This window comes from Hemibagrus wyckioides, unplaced genomic scaffold, assembly GCF_019097595.1.
Source record: "Hemibagrus wyckioides isolate EC202008001 unplaced genomic scaffold, SWU_Hwy_1.0 Contig26, whole genome shotgun sequence".
Taxonomy (NCBI): Eukaryota; Metazoa; Chordata; class Actinopteri; order Siluriformes; family Bagridae; genus Hemibagrus; species Hemibagrus wyckioides.
Genome location: NW_026690787.1, coordinates 51,521 through 65,000, shown reverse-complemented (window position 1 = coordinate 65,000; position 13,480 = coordinate 51,521). Strand labels below are relative to the sequence as shown.

General features: G+C 36.9%; 1 protein-coding gene across 9 annotated transcripts in view; it reads left to right on the top strand.

Annotated features, from left to right (window-relative positions):
* LOC131350182 (uncharacterized) overlaps window positions 1-5,130 on the top strand; it is a 5,753-nt gene extending 623 nt beyond the window's left edge. The window contains exons 2-11 of one of the 9 annotated variants that reach the window (XM_058385403.1): window positions 162-515; window positions 595-810; window positions 1,159-1,476; window positions 1,570-1,818; window positions 2,427-2,529; window positions 2,667-2,697; window positions 2,799-2,876; window positions 2,964-3,041; window positions 3,753-3,785; window positions 3,948-5,125. In XM_058385403.1, coding sequence (XP_058241386.1) covers window positions 162-515; window positions 595-810; window positions 1,159-1,476; window positions 1,570-1,818; window positions 2,427-2,529; window positions 2,667-2,697; window positions 2,799-2,876; window positions 2,964-3,041; window positions 3,753-3,758 — 1,433 coding nt within the window. In that variant the 3' untranslated portion in view covers window positions 3,759-3,785; window positions 3,948-5,125. Of the gene's footprint in view, window positions 1-161; window positions 516-594; window positions 811-1,158; window positions 1,477-1,569; window positions 1,819-2,426; window positions 2,530-2,666; window positions 2,698-2,798; window positions 2,877-2,963; window positions 3,042-3,752; window positions 3,786-3,947 lie in introns of all 9 variants that reach the window. The other 8 variants (XM_058385406.1, XM_058385405.1, XM_058385404.1 and 5 more) reach the window with 8 other exon arrangements.
* The last annotated feature ends 8,350 nt before the right edge of the window (window positions 5,131-13,480 follow it).

Here is a 13,480-nt window from a genome sequence, read left to right as displayed (position 1 = left end):
GTTCCTCTTATACCATTTTTTCTACTCTTGAAGGAGAAAAGGGAAAAAATGCAGCTTTGTTATATTGCTGAGAGACTTATTATCTTCCGCAAAGGAAACTGTGTTCACAAAAAACATAAAGCTGTTTTATTATATTTTAATATTTCATGTAAATGATTCAGTTTCAGTGTCAGGTATCCAGAACCTGAAAATGTCATGCAGTCATGAGAAGACCTGTGCTCTGAGGGACTCATCTGTAAACCTGAAGTGCTCTTACTCAAATATCAACATCATCACTGGATTCTGGTTCAGCTTCAAGGACAAGGCTAAATGGAGGGAGGAGGAACAGCCAGAGGATTTAGCTTTAGACTCCGACTACGCCGGACGTGTGAACTACACAGAGATGACAAACTCAAGATCGACTCTTACAATAACAGATCTGAGAGAGAGAGACGCGGGGGAATATCGCTTCATGCTCATTACGGATAAAGGAGAGAAATACGTGAGCTCAGCTGGAGTTACTCTGACAGTTACAGGTAACAGAGCAGCTAGTCTGGAATAAACTGTGTTGTTGTACATGTCTGTGATGAAATATTCACCTTTTACTTCATTTAGATCTGCAGGTGATCCGTGACTACAAAAATCAAGCTCTAATCTGCCACACTTCCTGTCATCTAACCTTTGCTGCTAATGTGTACTACTGGTACAAGGATCAACAATACATACAGGATAACAAAGACACCCAGGGAACTTTCCCTTTAAGCAATGATGAAGAAGTCAGTTACTCCTGCTCTGTTCACGGCTATAATGAGATTCGAGCTCCTTCTCTTTGTGAGTATTCATTTTGCTGCAATGAAATGATTTGTGGGTTAGTTTTGCAAAGTCCCTACATGGTCCCATAGAAAAATTTGCATAGTTAATAAATAGTTTGAATCTAAAACATGTTAAGAGAAAAAACACTCACATACAACACTGTCCTATAAACGTAATGTCGAGCTGTAACTAATTTAACCTAATGTAAAATGGCAATGTGCAATTGTGAGAATCACTCAATCAATCAATCAATCAATCAATCAGCAAGTAGGCAGTGAAAGCTTACTGCTGTTATGGTTTATGAAAGAGGCTGAAGCTTTTAAAATCAATTTTAAACCATCTCTTCATGACCTGTTACCATTTCAGGTGTTGGAAGGAGCTGTATGAGGGTGACCTACCCAGACAAGAGAGTCTGTGTTTTGGAAGGGTCTTCAGTGGAAATTGCTGGAAATTACATGCTTTCCAGTGGACAGAGTGTTAAAGAAGTATTCTGGCATTCTTCTAAGGACTTCAAGGACCTGATGCATGAGTTTACTAATCGAGTTGAATATGTGAAGCAAGACAGAAACTGCACTCTGAAAATGAACCAGCTGAGAAAGAACGATTCTGGAGAATATCGGCTTAGAGTAGTTTATACATCTAACCGATTATCTGGTAGACCTGGAGTGGTTCTTATTGTTACAGGTTAATATCCTCCACTTAACTGTCTCTACATCTGGTCTCTCTGTATCAATGTCCATCTGTTAAATCCCGTTCCTTTATTTTGTGCACATTCAGACCTGCAGGTAAGACTGAGTCACTATGCAGGGTCATCAGAAGAACGGACGACAGTAACGCTGAGCTGCATCACGTCCTGCACTCTGTCCAACAGCCCCACTTACCTGTGGTACAAGAACGGACAGCCTGTTACTGATAAACTCACCAAACACAACAAACTCTACCTCTTCTTCAGCGAAGATGCAGGGAACTACTCCTGTGCTGTGAAAGGACGTGAGGATCTTCGCTCTCCTGAACAAACTGTTAGACGTGAGAATCAGTCATTATCTAGAAGGTTGTGATAGCTCAGGTTCTGGTGGTACTTAACTTTATCTTAAAAAGCTTTTTGCTTGGTTTGGATTTAGGTTTCAGTCAAATAAATAAAGAGGAAAATCCAGAATTGCTTATGAGGCATTGCAATGTGTGTGTGTGTTTTTTAAATATATAAAAGTATATATATATAAAAAGTATATATAGCATATATATATTGAAATGTGGTTCTACTCCTGCTTCCTGCTTCAAAACAAATCTCTGGTTTATATTAAGGCTCTCACTGTAATACCTCATCGTTTCATCATATCTACTAGAACTAAAACAGATTGCAAAAAAAATGTGTAATTGCTCGTGGGAATGTTTTTTAATATGAGAAACATTTACGCAAGCAGTTTTCAGGTTCAACACTTTGTACTATCGGGTTTTCTACCATTTTTAGAAAAGAGTAGTTTAAGTTTGCATTTTTTTTTATTGCAATTTCTTGGTAACATGACCAGAGAACAGTAATCACTTTAATCACTTCTGCTTTTAAAAAAGAATTAAATAAATAATTTGTCTGTCAATAACTTTTCCGGTAACACTAACAGTTGTCCCTGTGCTAAAAGAGAACCAAGCTGTAGTGTGGAAGCTGTATGCTGTATGGGGAGCTGCTGCTGCACTTGTTCCTGCTCTGCTTCTCTCTCTTCTTATCACCGTCCTGTGTGTTAAGTGAGTGACTGAATTCTTTTTGTATTCCTTAAGTTACCAGAATCATATTGTTAAACATTATGTCAAATGTTAAACATTAGACGAATCAAGCAGGAACAGATTGAACAGCCTGGTTTTTGTGTCCTTTGTGTGAACAGGAGGAAGAAAAGAGCAGAAAGAGACACTCAGGTACTGAGAGAACTTTTCACTTTGTGTTTTAATCTTCTTAAAGTTCCTATAAATCTGTTAATAAATAAAAAATAAAGAGGTTTTCTCTTCAATTCTCTCAGTGTGTTCCAACGCCTGGAGATGACACATACACAGCGCTGAACCTCATGACTGTGTCCCCAGAATATGACACACTGCAAGTAAGTATACAGTCTTTCTACCTGTGTGTGTGGGTGTGTATGTGTGCACGTGTGTATTGTTTCTTTAAATTCTCATGTCCCCACTAGAATATTAAAAGCTCTGCCAGTGACACTTACACCACCCTGAACCCTGCAACCATGTGCTCTGATTATGATACACTGAGGGTAAGTAAGTGTGTGTCTGCATGCGTCTGCGTGTGTCTGCATTTGGTGTTCCATATGCTGAAGTTTAATTCAATCCAAACACAAGGTCAACAGTCTTACAACATGTTTCATGAATAGGCAAATAATAGACCAAAGGTTCATAACATACGCACAGAGAATAAAACTTTACATTGGAGAGTATTGCTTTTGTCTTAATTGAGGGTCTGGTCTTATTTGTCTTTGTTTCTGGATTTCTGTTGGCTTGCTTTCTTTAATTGTTTTTAATATCGGAGATTTTAACTTGTATATGAATATACATAATGTGTATATGTAAGTGTAGTAAAGCGTGATGTTATATGATTTGAAGTCAGTTTAGGTTTACATTAGGTTTTTTTCATGAATAAAATTACAATCAGGAACATGATAAGGATATAAATGTTTTCTCCCAAATTACAGGATTGTCATCAGTACGGCATTTTATCTGTAAATGCTTCTGTGAACAAATGAAATCATTTTCAGTGTGATAAATACACCCACGGTGTGTGTACTTATGTGTGTGTGTCTGTGCATCTGTGCTGCCATTGATAGAGTTTTTACTTCTCTAAATTCTTGCACCAACATTATTATTTATGGCATTATTTATATTTTATATACATTATTTTAACATTTATTGTTTAACATTATTACATATTTTATCTTAAATTTATAACACTATTTTTGTGCATTTTACAGAAGTGAAACAACCTGCAACCACAGTCTCTGGGAGTAAGTGTGTACTCTTTAAGTGTGTTTTTGTGCAAAAGGATGTTTGTTTAAGGATTGAAGTTGCAAAAAGAATTTTTGTCTCATGTAAGAGTCATTCATTTGTGTCTGTTCACTCGGTTCTGTAATGTTGACTAAAATTGTTGTTAATGTCTTTGTATTTAGATATTTAAACATTTCCTCAGTCCTCAGTCCTCAGCATTTGTTATTTTTATTATGTTTAGTTTTTTTTGTTTATATGTTTAGTCTTGTAAACTAGAATAAAATGATGATAAAGTAAGGAATACACACCTCCCTGGACAGAAATTTTATTTTGCCTGATGTTTTACTGTCCAATGTTTAAAATCTTTCTATGTACAAGAATAAAATTGAGCTTATGGGCATTTTGGCAGGACAGAATGATGTACACTTTTGAAATTATAACTGTGTTTTTATACAGCAGCATCTTAAAGTGTTAAAAAAATAAAGGTTGCAGATGTTGTCAAGACCACTAGCAGATCAAGTTCCTCTCTGGCATCCACCAGACTCAACACCAGGCCCTTCTCAAGCAGAATGTAGAGGAGGAGCAGCACTTCAAGTCTTCGCCAGCTGGGGACGCCGCTCCACTATGGAGTTTCTGTGGAGGATGTCGCTCTGCATCTCGGGTGTAAGACGCTTCCCTTACGTCTCATGTACGTGTCAGATGCCACTGTATCCCCAGGATCTGGGGCACCACTGTAGACTGCAGTTATGAACTATGTCATGCCTTGGATCTCCCCTCTTGGACTGCACCTGCCATCTATGCCTGGGTCGTCCTTCAGATATGCTGGAGGCGCTTCAGGAGCCGTGCCTTAGAGGGGGGACTATGTCAGGAACCACTGGATAGTTCCCTGCCAGGCCTGGAGAGGGTGCTGGCAGGTGATTCTATGAAGCCTGCTTTATTGTGTGTATTTTGTGCCACGCCTTTCCTATTGTTCTCGTTCCTGCTGTTTCACCTGTTCTCTATTAGCCTTAATGTTTAGCCCTATAAATAGGGATCCTTTTGTACCTGTCCTTGTCGGCTATTGTTCTATGTTCATTGCTTTGTATGTTAGGTTTTGTTTTGTTAGCGTTATGTCTAATGTTTAGGTTAATCTTCCCCAAGTCTCGTGTTTATGTTAATAAAGCAGCACTTATTTGAATCCTGCATCTGGGTCTGTCTCCATAGCGTGTCGCGGCGCTCAGCAACCACAGAGATCCGGCATGTTACAGCTGTATTATCTGTTTTACTCTCTTTTTTTATTTTTTTTTTCACTAAAAGTGCATTTTATTTAACTGAAATATAGCATGAAAGGTTTTTTTTGGTAGGAAATATTATCAATGCTTTGTACTGTTTTCTGTCAGTTTGGTTTCTAGACCTGTAATAAATGCTATAATTGCTTTGAAAAGAAAAGAAAAGAAAAGAAAAGGACGAGAAAAAAATTGTTTTATAAAGTGCTTAATAAAATTCCAGTGAAGATATAATAGAAAAAGAATAAGTCTAGTTTCAATCTCCTTAATGTTCCTCAGTGTGACACCAGAAGAAAATTGTTCGGTTTTAATTATAACTCGGACATTTTGAAGACAAAAAACTTTCACAGTCGGCAAACTGCAACAGAGGCCATTTTCTAAATCTCTGTAGCGCCACCAACAGGCCAAACTTGTACATTTTTGCTTATAACCTTTGAATTGTTTGTCCTAGAGTTGTGATCTGAATCTTTGTGTCATAGTGATACCAATGCACCCACTGGGCTTAAAGTGAGCTATATTGAATTTACCGCCATTTTGAATTTTCTGAAAAACACGCTTTCGCAAACTGGTCCTAGACCGTTGATCTTATCACCACCAAATGTAGTACGTATCACCTACAGAGCTTTCTGTCAAAAAAAATAAAATTTTACTAGGGCAAACAATGTAGCCACTGTTGTCCAATAAATTTCCATGGCAATTTCAATTTTTTCTATTGGAGATTATAGAAACCCTAGGTGGATGTTGGTGGAATCCAGTACAATTCTGTGGTAAAGACACCTAAACACAGTGCTTAATTTGAGCCTGATCCTGTTCCGGAAAATGTCCGATTTTCGTGTTTTGCGTTCCGGTAATTATTATAATTAATCTGGAATTAACTTGTGCCTGGTGACCTGACAGCGTGTGTGTGTGTGCACGTGTGTGAATGAGTGAGTGAAACACAGTGAGCAAGTCTGAGTGGGTTTATGCAGATACACTTAGAGGCAGGGGTGTAGCCCCAATTTTTGGGCCCTATGCAAAGACAGAGTATGGGGGGGACCCTTTCCCATATCTCATGATCCACGCTATTTATCACTTTTTATAATAATAATATAAAAGTGTACACACTTCACTCACTGATACAATACTTGTCAAATCATTGATGCCACATTGAAAAGAACATTATTAAAAATACAAACACCATCTATAGTATAAAAAAATTATTTGCAGTGCATGCATTTTAATGGAGCACAGAAATATTTTTGCAGAAATTGTGCTATACCAAGATGTCGGTGTAACGTCTCGTCAGACGTAGGAGTATTAGAATCCATTCACAGATAATATAAAGGGCCGAAGGCTAAGATCTTGGTCGAGGGCACGGAGAAACAGGGTCAAAACCAGAAAGCAACGTAGAATATCAAAACCAAAACACAAATCCAGAAATCAAAGTCAGAAGTAAACGAGCAGGGTCATACACGAGGAAACTAGATAGAGACTTAATCAAGGCTTGGCTAGCAACGCTAAGGAAACAATGCTTCGCAATGTGACTGAGATAGCGTGCTGCTTATATACGTCACTGGACCGGAAGTGGGCAGAAACGGTTAATATTCGGGCGATGGCTCCCTCTGGTGTTCAGGCCTCGTGACAGTCGGTCCAGGGGGGCCGCTGTCCTGCAGAGTTTAGCTCCAACCTTAATCAAGCACACCTGAACAAGCTAATCAAGGTCTTCAGGAACAGTAAAGCTATAGACAGGTATGTTTTGTTTTGTTTTTTTTTCTTTTCTCCTCAGGGTTGAAACTAAAATCTGCAGGACAGCGGATCTTCAGGATTGACATCGCCTACCCCTATGACTTTATACTAAGTACCTCAGGTGTCCCCTTATAGATAAAAAATAACAATTTAATGATTTTTTTATTTGAATTGTGTTTTATTAAGAGACACTGTGCTCATTGTCCAGAACGTTATTATTCTTTTAATCAGTAATATAAATAAATAAACACAATATAACTCAAATCACCACTTTGCCTTCTTTCAAAGCATGTCTGGCTAATTCAAAATAAATAAAATAATAAAATAATCCAAAGTGAAAAGGGCTGAAAAACTAGCAGTAGAACCTTGTTGTGATGGACCCACTGCTGCACTCTCTGAGACTGTAAACAGAGGGTTTCTCATTTTAATATTTTGAGCAAGATCCACAAAATCTGTAATGTACTGTACAGTACACACATAGATTTCATATTATTCTTCATATTTTATCTCTTAAAAATTGCCTCAGGTTCAAACACTTTACATGTTATTTCAAAGTTTAGAGTAAGCTAAGATTTTTAATTGCTAGCTTTGTAATATTCTTTCTCTTATAACAAAACTTTTCTTTTCCTATTCTATCTCTCTCTTTTCTTTTTTATTGTGGCGTCGGTCTCAACTACCACATTTGCCCGCTTGGTGCTCGCTTAGTTCTGACTGCCAAATCCGCGCTCCGGTGCCCCCTCACAGCCAATTATCATTTGGCATTGTTCTTGATTGACCAATTAAATCATTCAAATTTGCCTGCACGCTGTTCCCATAGGAGGTGTCCACACAAATGTGTGGGTGTGCCGAATCTTGTTAAAACAGCAAGGATCAGAATATTGTTTGCAAGCGCAGGCACTGTACACTCAATGTCACAATAATAATTACACTATTTGAGGATCTTTGAGGGCAAGGCGGCCAGGGCCCCTCACATGCCACTGATGCCAGGGCCCTATGCACTCAGTCACCCTTTTCCCCCCACTTACGACACCCCTGCTTAGAGGTAACGTTTAGCTATTGGTCCTCACCTTATGTTTTTGACCAATCAGCTTTCTTAAGTTTACAATTACTCTCATTGGTTGGTGATTATTGTTTTGCGCGCAGTGAGCAGCGGAAAGAAAGAATGGTTTATTGGTCTACCTAAATAAAAATTATATTTTCAAAATGTCAAAGAGACCTTCAAACATATTTTCAATTTTTTTTAATTCCACGAGAAAAGCTGATGGTGTGCCTGATCAAAAGAGATCCCGAGAACATGGAACTGCACACCCGGGTCAAGATAGCGGGAGACAGAAGCAAAGCGAGTTACACCAGTCAGAAATAACAGAGGACGCAACCACGGTGACAGAAACTTCCACTGATCAGATAAATGATATTGAGCACAGTCGCACTAAATCACATATGGTAGCAGCTGCCCATGGATTCAAGCACGAAATAAATTGCCAAAATAGAGTTAAATGGTTTCGACTTGGGGCGTATCTTCTAATGTAGCAGGTGTCAGTATTCAGGAACACATCTCATCTGAAATGAGATGTAAATTGTTTGTGCCCTGAAAATTAGCCTTATATATATATATATATATATATATATATATATAAATCCACGATTGGCCCGGATATGGAACAGAATAATACACAAGACCATTCAGCAACGGGTTAATGTTTATAATTGCGCTACCACCGTTTAGTGACATCATGTTCCGGGAAAACTGAAGTTGTGTGGTTGGTGTCGGTCACAGCGGTGAGAGATTGCTGGTTTTGTTCCAGAAATTATTCATTTACAAATTAAGCACTGCCTGAACAGGAAGTGAGTCATATCTCAACAGAGCTTTGTTGAAGTAACGCCACTTGTTACACTTTATTGGCATTAACAGTATTGGGTAGGCACCAAGGTCACTTGGGTGTGCTATACCATAAAAACCTCAAACTTTCACTTCCTTATTACTCCAAAGTACCAAACTACATCAAAGCAGACATTTCAGCTAAATTTCTTATGAACTTATGAAATCTCCAAGTGAGCCATTTTGTGTTTTATTTATCTCTGATTTTGTAAAAATCACATTTAACCATCTCCTTAAAGTAATGATGAAGTTTTGTGTATTACCTCTTGGGACCATTGTTTTTAAAATTTGTTCAAGTATAGTTACCAGGTAGAACAATATGACTACAGGGTACCCACAAAACTTACACTTGCAATAAAGGTGCAATAAAGAAAAAGTGGACAAACTCTAGGACAAACTGTTCAAAAGTTATAAGCAAAAATGTATCTTAAGGTTTGGCCTGTTGGTGGCATTATAGAGATGGATGGATGGACCCCAAATTTCATGCCTGGATACTTTGAACTGGAGTAGCACCTAAAAATTACAATAGCTGCCTTGCAGTTTTGGTGCATGGCTCCTAATTAGCACAAGAACATTTTTGCAGCATTTCTAAGTTTTAAAAACCTATATTTGTTTATGTTTATGAATGCATATCCTTATTTGTTCATATTTACAAGTACAAAGTCAAAGGACATATGTAAAATGAAAGTTGATATATGTGCTTGAATATATTAAAGAAAACCAAAAGTGTTCTGTCTGCAACTCAACAGGTAGCTAAACTCCTCTTCAATTACCACACACAGTAAGATTCCAGTATGTTTACTGAAGGCACTTGGAGTAGTGTAAAACTGAGAAAGAATCAATGTGACACTGCCACACTCTATACACATAACTGAAATACTTATAAAAGGAAATTTCAAATGATTTCATTAAATAGATAGAAATAAAGTATATTATTTATAATATTGTCATGTACAGAAAAGGATCAGTTTTATCATTGTTAACAATGAAATTAGCCTGAATGCTTAAAGACTGAAGGTTGTAGAGTACAGTCCAAAGTATCCAGGCATGAAATTTGTGGTCAATCCATTTATCTCAAAATTGTTCATTTTTGCTTATAACTTTTTAACCTTGAGTTTGTCCTTGAGTTGAGATCTTTTTTTTCTGCTGAATCCATGTGTCTTAGTAATGCAAATGCAGCCATTGGGCTTATATTAAATTTTTTTATAAATTTTTTGAATTTTCTGAAAAACACACTTTTGCAAACTAGTCCTAGACCGTTGATCCTATCACCACCAAATGTAGTATGTATCATCTACGGAGGTTTCTGACAAAAAGGTTTTCAAATAATTTTGCTAGGCAAACTGTTGTCCAATGAATTTCCTTGACATTATTGTTTTTTCAATTGTTTTCTATGGCAGACTATAGAAACCCTCGGTGGATGTTGGTGGAATCTGATACCATCATAGGCACCAAATTTGCAGTCAATCCATCAATCCCTATACTGCCACCAATAGGCCAAAATTCAGAGTACATTTTTGCTTTAACTTTTGAACTGTTTGTCTTAGAGTTGTGTTCCTTATTTCCCCTGAATCCCTGGGTCATGACCAATTGAATATACTAACTGTAACTGTATTTAAATAAATTACTTCCAGTTATGGCCTGGTGTTGAGTAGATGTGAATCAGAACTCCACTACAAATACTGACTTAAATTTAATTCTTTAACCCAATAAACGCTGACAAACTGATTCCATTTTGAATTCGGATATATTTTAATGTTCCAAGATGCCACTAAAATCAATTAAAATGACACAGAAACAAGTCAAATCGACCGAACTGGGAGAGGCCAAGGCTAAATCCAGTAAAGCTAATAGAGAAGAGGGAATGTCAGCCAAGATTCTGCAATTCTTGTGGCTATCCACTCACTGCAATTTGATGGATTGCTCAAGGCGATTAACGAAGTGCAGTGCGACCTTAAAACTCTCACAACACAGGACCTAATAACCACACAAGAAGATAACACTTCAGAGTTGCAAACGCAGAACACTAAATTAAAAACTGCCATAGAATCTTTCTCATTAAAAGTCAATAATCTGGAAAATTGCAGTCATCTAATCTACTATTAGTGGAACTTCCAGAAAAAATCGAGGGAAAGGATATGTGTGCCTTTTTAGAGAAATTATTCCCTGAGACCCTCGGCCCGGAAAAATTTCCTGGTCCTCTTGTAATTGATAGAGATCCGAAGATTGTTCTGACTCTCCACTGAGGGCCATGATAATGAAATTTCTAAAACTATGCTGACAAAGTCCGTACCCTGAAAGCAGCTCGAGCAAAAGGCATCATAAAGTTAGACAAAAAAAATTGGGCCCTTTTGAGAAAACATTGGGAAGTGTTTGGGGAGAGGAAGAGGGGTGATGGTGTTTCATTTACACTTAATTGTATAAAAGGTAGAGGTCAGATATCTGTGTTATATAAACAGTTGGTGGCTAGATCTAAAGAATGGTTCAATGACAGACTTCAAGCATGGCGGTCTGACCTGCAGGTTGATATAACGTATAATGTATCACTCCAGTTAAGTTACATCACTACAACCTGAATATTCCTGATGTATGTTACAAATGTAAACAAGAGAAGGGAACTGTATGTCATTGCATGTGGGAATGCACTAAATTTAATTGTTTATGGGCTAAAATATTAAATATTAATATTGAATAAGTCAAATCATTGGTTAAGTTATTCCTCTTGATCCCATGTTATGTATATTACAGATTTGTCCTCTGAATTTTAAAATCACCAAACATGAAAAATGATTATTTATTCTGTTTGTTGGGAGCTAAACATGTAATTGCATGCTCTTGGAAAAAAGAAAAAAGTCCTGGCATGTCTTAATGGATAAAGGGGATGACTTCATGCCATGCCTTAAAAACTTCATGTATTTTGGTCCATGTGGAATGTGTCCTGTGACTTTTGCAGAGTCTAGATGGTGACTCTTTAGTGGAATTGATGGGCATATATATATATATATATATATATATATATATATATATATATAAGTAATGATATCATACTTGTATATATATATACAAGTATGATATTGAGGAATTTTTCTGTTGTTGTTAAAGCTATTGAGATATGTTGGTGTTCATTTATGTATTATTATTATTATTATTAATATTAATATTAATATTAATATTTTAATTAATTAATTGTTGTCTTAACTGATATGACAATGTTTGAAAATAAAAATTGTCGTAAAAAAAAGCATATTATAAATAAAAATATTTTGATTTATTTCCCCCCTCCCTTTTCTCTGTTTTTCATCTTTTGTAAAGCTGCTTTGAGGCAATGTTCATTGTAAAAGGTGCTATACAAAATAAATTGAATTAAATTAAATTAATTTTTTTTTTTTTGTGAATTATTCCTAGACCATTGATCTGTTGATCTGATGACCGTTGATCCGATCACCAGCAAATTTGGAACATATCTACAGAGGGTTCTGACCAAAATGTATTCAAAGAATTTTGCAAATGAGTTTTGGTCTGAAACTTGGCCCAGCTTTGGGCAGTAATTCAATGTGATATGTGGGCCAAACCCAAAGTGGAAACTCTTCCTCTTGCCTAGAGGATCTATCTGATCTAATTTGCTATCTGGGTCATTATTTATACATATAAAAGAACTGTAACTCACTTTTATTTAATTAACTACCATTATGACAGTATTTACTTTCACACTGCAGCACTTTTCTACATTTTCTTTTTTGTAAGAACAAAAGAAAAACTTTTTTCCCCGTAGTCTTCTATGCTAAAAATAGTTGACAACAGAGGTGGACAGTAAAGAAGTACATTTACTTGAGTACTGTACTTAAGCACACTTTTTGAGTATCTGTACTTTACTTGAGTATTATTTTTTCTGGATACTTTTTACTTTAACTTCACTCCATTTGAAAGACAAATACTCTACTTTTTACTCCACTACATTTCTGTCAATGTCATTGAGTAGAAAGTAGTTACATTTATCATAGGATGATTTTTTTTTCACTCTTGTAGCGTCACGTGTTGTAAAGTTCAGTGATTTTCCATAATTTTTTGAACTCAACTGCTGACAAAATGGACGAAGATATGCTTTGTATATTATACACCACCAACGCATTGGTAATGATGTTAGTTAACACACAAAAACGTATGCTGTGTCCAAATTCTCATACTATGTGTCCTAAATAGTATTCAAAAATAGAATTAGTATGCCCCAAATCGTAGTATACTGAAAAGAGTATTCCAAAAATTCCTGGATGGTCTACTACTTCCAGTAGAAATTCAAAGTGCAGAACAATGCACACTCTAATGGGTAATATTGCCCACAACACATTGCACACAGGAGGAAGGATCCTGGACAATGGTGTAAATGCATATTAAAACGGTGTCAGTGAATTGTGGAAATATATATAACTCTTTGTTAAAGCAGTGTTGCTCCACAGTGACCCTCCACAAGGAGGGTAAGCCACAAAAGGTCATTGCTAAAGAAGCTGGTTGTTCACAGAGTGCTGTATCCAAGCATATTCATAGAAAGTTGAGTGGAAGGAAAAAGTGTGGTAGGAGAAGGTGCACCAGTAAAAGGGATAACCGCAGCCTTGAGAGGACTGTCAGGCAAAATCCATTCAAGAATTTGGGGGAGCTTAAGACAAATCCTAGACATGGCCTACAAATGTCGCATTCCTCGTGTCAAGCCACTCCTGAACCAGAGACAACGTCAGAAGCATCTTACCTGGGCTGTGGAGAAAAAGAACTGGACTGTTGCTCAGTGGTCCAAAGTCCTCTTTTCAGATGAAAGTAAGTTTTGCATTTCATTTGGAAATCAAGGTCCCAGAGT